This window comes from Gambusia affinis, linkage group LG20, assembly GCF_019740435.1.
Source record: "Gambusia affinis linkage group LG20, SWU_Gaff_1.0, whole genome shotgun sequence".
NCBI classification, from domain to species: Eukaryota; Metazoa; Chordata; class Actinopteri; order Cyprinodontiformes; family Poeciliidae; genus Gambusia; species Gambusia affinis.
Window position 1 is genome coordinate 15,571,063 of NC_057887.1, and position 8,821 is coordinate 15,579,883.

The 8,821-nt window shown below is 40.5% G+C and overlaps 1 protein-coding gene across 1 annotated transcript in view; it reads right to left on the reverse strand.

Annotated features, from left to right (window-relative positions):
• The window catches only part of si:ch73-127m5.1 (neurotrypsin), a 31,810-nt gene extending 23,588 nt beyond the window's left edge, over positions 1-8,222 (reverse strand). The window contains exons 1-2 of the mRNA XM_044102959.1: positions 7,872-8,222; positions 1,943-1,985 (exon numbers count right to left, since the gene is read on the reverse strand). Coding sequence (XP_043958894.1) covers positions 1,943-1,985; positions 7,872-7,970 — 142 coding nt within the window. The 5' untranslated portion in view covers positions 7,971-8,222. The remainder of the gene's footprint in view (positions 1-1,942; positions 1,986-7,871) is intronic.
• Between the last annotated feature and the right edge of the window lie 599 nt (positions 8,223-8,821).

Here is an 8,821-nt window from a genome sequence, read left to right on the forward strand (position 1 = left end):
GACAGCTGATCAGATTGATCATGTTGATCAATCTGATCAGCAAAGGCAGATCAGAAAAGCTGTTTTTGTTCGTCTTGATTCAGTTTGGATGTAAAAATACTCAATGAGGTTTCCAGACAATACCTCCTAATGCTCCACATATGGCGCTTCTGAAATGCAAGTTAAATATTTTACACAGATTTACACAGAGGTAAATGTTTGCAAACGCTGCCATCTTCATTAATAATTTATCTTTAACTGTAAGTTAACGAAGCACCGGGATTTAAAATATTAAATAACTTAAGCTCTCTGAAGTCAGGTAAGTAGTTTGTCATCAATCCTTTAAGATCAAAAGTACATGTTAAAGTTAATGAGAATTTGGTCAGGATTAGTAGATGCTGTAGTTTGATCTTTAAATATTTGTTTTCATTTTAACATTAATCATAATAATCCACCTGGTTATGTTTGTCTTTTTCACTAAGCCCTTTTAATATTAATGCATGGAGACTTCAGCATGTCGCTGAATAAAAAATACACAAGAAGCTCTAAATTCTTAATATAAAATAGATATTTCAGTGTCTGAGTGTTTCTGTTTGGGGTTTTTGGTTTAGTTTACCTCTTTGAGCTCATTTTGCACCATTTTTAGGTAATCTGCTTCTAATATAATTGTAGTTTTTAAGCTTTATTTTTTATATTTGTAAAAAAAAAATACAAATATAAAATCTACCCTACATTTTAGGGTAGATTTGAATAGAAAAATGAAACAAGTTTGTTTGGACAGACTAGAACAACTTTAATATTAACATCATTTTAGATTCTCCCACTGTTTTAAGGAGGTTTAAATGTTTAAAATTCATCTACAGGATGAACAGGCATAACATAGTAAATTTACTTTAATTATGTTTGAATGCTTAAGGATTTTGTTGTTTGTTGTATTTTATGATTATTGATCATCACTTTTATTTGAATTTACATTCTTAAGTCTATATACCAATCTTCATTTCTATAAGAATCTCATACATATTTGTGCCTAATCCTTGACTTTAACTTATATTTATCTTTTCCAAACTATACTGAATTTAAATAAAAAGCTCTGCTGGTATTTTGCTTGATAAAACGTTTTTTATTCATATTAGCTCAGTTTTAATAACTTGCAAAGCCAAAACCAAAATCCAGCCTGTGTGTCTCTCTGCATCAACAATAACCAATGTTTTCTACATTTCACTTCCTCTCTCATCGTTTCCTCCTCATTCAGCCTCTTTTATTCGTCTCAACACCCGCCGCGCTCCTCTCTGCCACGACAGCCATATTCTGCCCATCGCCTTGGGAACGCTCAGCCTCCCAGCTCTCATAATCCACTTCCCAGCCACAATGAGCGTTTGATACGGTTCACACTCGCAGGCTAGGAGTCATTGTGTGTGTGTGTGTGTGTGTGTGTGTGGGTGTGTGTGTGTGTGTGTGTGTGGCAAAGGCGTTTTCCTCACAGAAATTAAACTAATAACCAAATTAGGTCATTTACAGCTGGTTTTAATTAGATTTTTGTTCACGTTTTGACCTGCTCAGGTGCTGAAGGTGTTTCTGAAGAGTGCCGAGGCATTCCCATGACGGGAAGGCCGCAGCTGCTGATGGATGGTGGGTTTGGAAAAGCATTAAGCCTGAATTTCCCTCGTTTATCAACATTGCGTAAAAACACAGATATTCACCCCACCCCCATCGTCGTCAGCATTATGGTTCCCAATCTTCTCAGGCAAGAAATTGAATGAGGGGTGAAGAGGGGTGCAGGCTGTGAAGACGGGGAGATTTAAGACATGTGCTTTTTGTGCTTTTATGCATTTTATCCCAGAATGTGGTATGGGGAATGTTCTACCTTTTTTATCCCAGAATGTGGGATAAAATGGAGAGAAGGGCTGAAAGAGTAAAGAGTGATCGTGTAGGAGAAGTGGACGGTTCACTTCCCGCCTACCTGAGTTCTGCACCTCGTTGAGGTAGCTGTCCTGAGCCACCATCTGCAAAACGAGATGCAACATTAAACATTATACAGAACATGTTGGGTTGTTGTACATTTTATTGGAAAATTATCCGCTGGCAGAAGAGAAAGTAAAAATAGTTGCATCTCTTGTGGAAAATTCACAATTTGCACATTTTTGTACTTCTCTTTAAAAAAAAAAAAAAAAAAACAGCCCAAGCATTTCAAAAAACCATCAAGTAATTTATTTGCAATAACTTTGTTTGTTGGTGGGCACTGTGTCGTTACCTAGCAACCAAAACAGAGCTCCAGCACATTTGGTCAGCTGGTTTTACCGCTGCATGTGCTGTATAATGGCTGCTAGACAAAACAAGTGTTCTGTTGCAGACATACTATCAAGAAACCACTTTCTGCATTCTTGCTGGTTGTGCAGGAGGCTCTACTTCTGCTTTTCAAAGATTCACAATGGTATAATTGTCATTCACCTGCAGTCTACAAGTTATTAGATTTTGGCTGACCCTTGACCTGTACAAGTCCTGGATGGAGGAGGGAAGGTCAGCCATGTTGGTTCTTCTCTTAGCTTTCTATTAACTTTTCATTGAAAAAGCTCCGGAAGCTTTTACTATTAATTTGTGAATGAGTTTCAGTAAGGGGGAAAATTTGACAAGCTATGTCTGTAGAAACACTTAATGCACACAATAAGGACACTCACTAGTACTGGGAAGCATGAGATGTTACATGACTTAGATTTTATTTGTGAGATCAGGATACAAACAGAAGGACACACTCGCCTCTGTGGAACAACTGCAGCAAGGCCAATGAAATACAACCTGCTTCACCTTCACATGGACGACCTCTGCTGCCCGTTAGCTCATCTTCTTCGCTCAACATCGACACACTGCATACACAGGGCCAGATCCAAGGGTGTCCTCTGGGGGGGCCCTGACACCTGGCCAAGCTGTATTTACTTTTATTCATAACACGTTGGCCAATTCAGTTTAATCAATTGTGATTTAGAAGCCCAAACATCAAAAAGGTGAGATGAGCTTTGCTTCACACAGAAGCGACTCAAACTGGGAGAGAAGTGGAGAATATCTCAAGAGCCTCCAGTACCGAACACAAGTCCTGGTGGCTCATTCTTCACTTTCCTCAGAAAGCAGAATTGAATCGTTGAATATCCTCCAATCTGACTTAACGAAACCCCAGTTCTAAGGTTCCAACCTGCTGGAAATTGCTAAGGCGGTGGCTATAGTTAGTGATGCTAGCTATGCTAATCGCTGATAAAAGTTGGCAAAGAACGTTTGAAATTCACCATCTGGACCAGACTGTAGAAAGGGCCACAATGTTTTTATTGGATGCATGTTTTGCAGACATTGTATTTTACATCAGTTATAGGCACATATTTTGAGATTTTTATGAATATAAACATTACTCAGGTATTTGAAAATTATGAAGTTATAGTATTTCTTTTTGGAAACAACCAAAACCTACTGGCCAAGAGACGTGTTAAACCTACCATCAAATGTTGGTGTCATCAGTTCATATCTAATCGTCTAGACTCCTAATTACTAATTTACTGTAATTAGCATTAGCAAAATATTATTTCTTTAGTAGATAGGGCATCAGAACAGTTTTCCTCGTCCCTCTAAACCCGACCCTGGTCGCCATCTTGACTTTGTTTCATTAAAGTAAGTAAAACTGCTGTTTTATTGAGTTGCGTTTTGTGACTTTCCTCAATCACTCATATACACACAGCTAGTTTTAGGGTATTTTCTGATCTCTTTAGCAACATTTGCACCCCAGTAAAGCTGAAAGGTTGACAGCAGCTGCCATTTTTAAACTACTGTCGTGATGCCCTGCATCTCCATGTTTACTGTCAGCGGTCTATATACAGATTTAACTTCTCGCTGGCAAAATATTAATACAGACATGAAAGGATGGTTCTGAGGCTTGTTATGTAATTTTCAGTCTTAAAATATTAATACAACTGAAGCTATAGACACAAACAGTTGTATGGCAGTAACTAGGCCTGTGATAACAAATTTTGCTGTATGATAAATTGTCCTAGAAATGATATTATATTATAAAACGATAAATGATAATATTGTTGTTTTGAGACCATTTCCAAGTAAAATTATAATAATGGCGAAACAATGCAAATTCAGTCTCTCAAAAATAATTTTGTAAAGAAAACTTAAGTCTGGAACTGGAAGATATTTTAAACATTCCCCATCCCCAAAGATAAACAAAAACAATAAATAAAACTGAAGTAATAAGCACACAAAATCAAAACCATAAAAGAAATGGATGATAAAATCTCTGAAAAATGGAAATTACCAAGCTCATTTTAATATATCATGTGATCAATTGACTGCATGTTTTCATATTCGTCTAAAACACCAAGACAAAAACACCGCTACATGTTAAAGTAAAAGATTTTATATTGATATCAACAGTTAAATAAATTCAGACATTGGGACTGGATTTGAGCTCAAACATCCAGAATTGGACCAGTTTGAGAACCGTTAGCATCTCAGCCATTGTCATTTAAAGCAACTGTTGGTACATGCTGCAGTGCATACCATTCTGTTGGCCACTTATATTACTGGCTTGCAGGAGATCAATGCTGGGCACTTTAAATATAAGAGCCTGTTGCAGTCCAAGAACTCATTTGTGAGGCTCATAATGTGCAGCTCTGGCAGAGAATGAAGATTTTTTTCTATTTCTCCTAAATGCTAGACAAGAAACACAATAAAGTTTGAGTCTTTGCCTTGTCACCGTGCAATCATTTTCTAGCTCTACATCACTTCAAATATTCTACAAACCCAAGCTGCAAAGATTTCCCAGAGGAAACCGCCGTATCTAATGATTTTGACCGGGAACAGGTGACCTGTGGTCGTAAAACACGGCTCCTGATATTTCCATTCGTGTCAATCCCTCGGCTCGATTACGGCAGTAATCTGTTGTGATGTCTCACAGCTGCGCCCACTGTACCTCCATGCAAACATGCAAACCACCTTCTGCAGAGGCTACTAACCTACAACCACATCAGGGAGGAAGAACCAAGAGAGAGAAATGAAGGATCTGAACCTTATATCACCTTATTTTCATGATTATTTTAAAGACGACCTATTATGCTTCCTTGAACAGGTTAGGATCAGTCTATGGGCGACAAAACATGTTTGTTACATTTTTTGCACAAAATCATGCATAGATAATGAGATTTTATTCTGTTCCGTTCTGCCTTTTTTGAGTTTCTTTTAGAATGATCTGCTTATAGGGCCTCTTGTCACTTTAAATCCAAATAAACTGCTTCTGGCCACGCCCCCAACTCAACACTCACACATAAAAAAAATGGCTGCCAACTGATGAGCAATTATGCACCCATACATCTTTGAAAACAACAAACAGCAAGTGGTTTCTGAATGGCAAGTCAACAACAAAACACTTTTCTTTTTCCGGCAGCCATTGTACAGCACCTACACATGCTGGAGCACATGAGTGTGAGTTGCTTGAGTTGCTAGGTAACGGACACAGCTCCAAGGTTGTTGCTAGGTTATGGGCTGGGTTTCAGGGTTGAAGGTGAGGGGCAATGTCCTCTGATTTGTGACTTAAAAAGTGGGAGTCTTTTGAAAGAGCTCCTTTTCCAGACACCAAAAATATATATATATATATTTTTTTTTTGTAGAGACCCAAATGAAAAGTATTTTTATGAATTCTGCATAAAAGAAGTATTTAAAAACATATTTATCAACAAGACCAAGGGCAGTATGAGATGTTAAGCTTTATGTTATGGTATTATGTTATTCTCTTAGCAAAATCATACCTGGAATGTTGCCTTGATTCTTTCATGCATGTTTGAGAAATCATTTAAAGAGGCAGTATTGTGTTTTCCAGGAACACAGGGCCATTTTATAGCCCAATCAAGTAACTGTGTTACCTTCAGTTGTTATAAAAATGCTGTATATATTATGACTTCCTGAATTTGTAGTTTCAGAAAGAGCAGGAGCTTTTAAAGAGACAGAGGCCCAATTTCCATCCATCCATTCATCTTCTTCCGCTTATCCGGGGTCGGGTAGCAGCTTCAGAAGGGAGGCCCAGACTTCCCTCTCCCCAGCCACTTGCTTCATGTCCTCTGGAGGAATCCCAAGGCGTTCCCAGGCCAGCCGAGAGACATAGTCCCTCCAGCGTGTCCTGGGTCTTCCCCGGGGTCTCCTCCCGGTGGGACGTGCCCGGAACACCTCACCAGGGAGGCGTTCAGGAGGCATCCTGACCAGATGCCCGAGCCACCTCAACTGGCCCCTCTTGACGTGAAGGAGCAGCGGCTCTACTCTGAGTCCCTTCCGGATGACTGAGCTTCTCACCCTATCTCTAAGGGAGAGCCCAGCCACCCTACGGAGAAAACCCATTTCGGCCGCTTGTATCCGCGATCTCGTTCTTTCGGTCATGACCCAAAGCTCATGACCATAGATGAGGGTGGGAACGTAGATCAACCGGTAAATCGAGAGCTTTGCTTTTTGGCTCAGCTCTCTTTTCACCATGACGGACCGGTACAGCGCCCGCTTGACGGCAGACGCTGCACCAATCCGCCTGTCGATCTCCCGCTCCCTTCTTCCCCCATTCGTGAACAAGATCCCGAGATACTTGAACTCCTCCACTTGGGGCAGAACACCCCCCCACCCCCCGACCCGGAGAAGGCACTCTACCCTTTTCCGGCTCAAGACCATGGCCTCTGATTTGGAGGCACTGATCCTCATCCCAGCCGCTTCGCACTCGGCTGCGAACCGCTCCAGCGAGAGCTGCAGATCACGACCTGATGAAGCCAAAAGGACCACATCATCCGCAAAAAGCAGAGATGCGATCCTAAGGCTCAATTTCAAGATTTTAAACTACAATGACAAACTTATTTTACGTCCTGTTTGATAGCATTATTATAACAACTGAAGGTAATATACTTACTTGATAGTGCTATACAATTGGCACTATATGCCTGGATAAAACAAACTACTACCCCATTAAAGTCTTAATTGTTGCTCTGACTGTAAATGTGGGCATGTTTTTGAAAGCAGCTATTTTCTCATAACCAATTTCTAACCTTTAAGGATTATGAATGTTTTCTTGCCTTTCCCCTTTTGAAGAGTCAAATCATGTGTATAACCCAAGGAACATAAATTCATATATACTCCAGTGAACTGGAAACTGTTAAGTTTAAATTAAGAAATTATTCAATTATTTATAGATATATATTTATAGAAATCGTTTGTTAAAAAAAAAAATAATTTTTTTTGTGTAAATTAGTGAAAATAGCCACGCAGCATCTGACAGCAGCACCTGTTCCCCTGCGGTTCTTCTGGGTTAACTTGTCCAGCTTTGACCAAATCGCTGTGACAAGATTCAACCAGGCGTGCGTGGTTCATCTCTGCAACACCTGCGTGGACCAGAGGAGCCACCGATGGCTCCGTGTCATGAGATCCCCTCCACTGGAGGATGAGAAGGAGGAGGAGGAGAGTGGAAGGAGGTGTGCCAGCTTTCTTCTGCCACCGTGCATGCATGGCTTTGTGTGTGCGACGCAATCAATAAAGTCTGTTTAATTAAGCTGTGAAACATGCCATCAGTAGCTGGATAAAATGCAGGTCTGCTGCTTGTTAACGCCCCGATATGCACCTGCTTTGTTGGGAACACCTCCCGCATGGATCAGCGGTGGATGTGTTGTGTAAAAATCAACACATAATGTAAACCTCATCTCAGTTATCAGCCTAATTGAGATGGGGTTGTATTAAAATAGGGGCGGAGGTAAGTAGAGCGTGACTATCTCGGGATAAGTGGTATAAAAAAAGAGCAGAGCGTTTAAAGAAAATCAGGCCATATTGGGGTGAAAAAAATGCCCCTCATCATCTTCAAGCAGCGTACAGTAAACCCTACGTACCTCCGCAAACAGCGGCAGCCAGAGGCAGGCGCTTCCGATCAAGCTTAACATCTCCCGGCTGGTGAGAGCCATCCTTCCCGCCCGGTGTGTCCGTGTCATAGCCGCGGATCCTCTCCCATCTCTGGCTCCAAACCTGTCCGGGAAGGTGGCGAAGCGTCGTCCTTCCTGCGCTCCAGCTGCTGCCGGAAATTAAGTAAAATACAAAATATCTTTCTGTGCCGTGCAGAGTGAGGATGTAGATGTGGGAGGTTCAGGGTGCGGCACTATGAACGGGAGGGAAAACACACACAGACATCCAATAGTGTTGAGATCTGCAAAAAGCTCCCCCACCACCTCTCTCTCTCTTTCTCTCTCTCTCTCTCTCTTTCTCTCTCTCTCTCTCTCTCTCTCTCTCTCTCTCTCTCTCTCTCTCTCTTCTTTTTCTTCTCCCTCACCGGTGGGGAGAGAAAGTGATTGATTCCTGCGTGTTTGTCACTTCATCTCATGCGGTTGCTGCCCAAATAACCTGACCTCTTCTGTTGTAAATGCAGTAAAATCAGAGCTCAGTAGTCAGGAAACATAATAATAAATCACTTTCCTCCCACATTTAAAATGACACACCGATGCATGGTTTTATTTATTTATTTATTTATTTATTTATTTATTTATTTATTTATTTATTATACAGTTTAAGATCGTAAAAGTGTGGCGTGCATTTGTATTATTTGCGAAATGGCTCAAGCTCAGGTTGGATGAAGAGTATATGTGAACAGCTAAAATTAGGTTTCAACCCTGGATCGCTAAAGGTGATTAATAGAAGATTTTACAGAATCCGAACCGGGCGATTAAATTGACAATAGGGTTGTTACAGCTTTGACTGTGTTGTTTCTTCAGGAGATGTAAATTTTGTTTGAGTCTGTGTACTCCAGTTAACGATTAATCAGCTACTAAATTAGTTGACGATTTTTAGG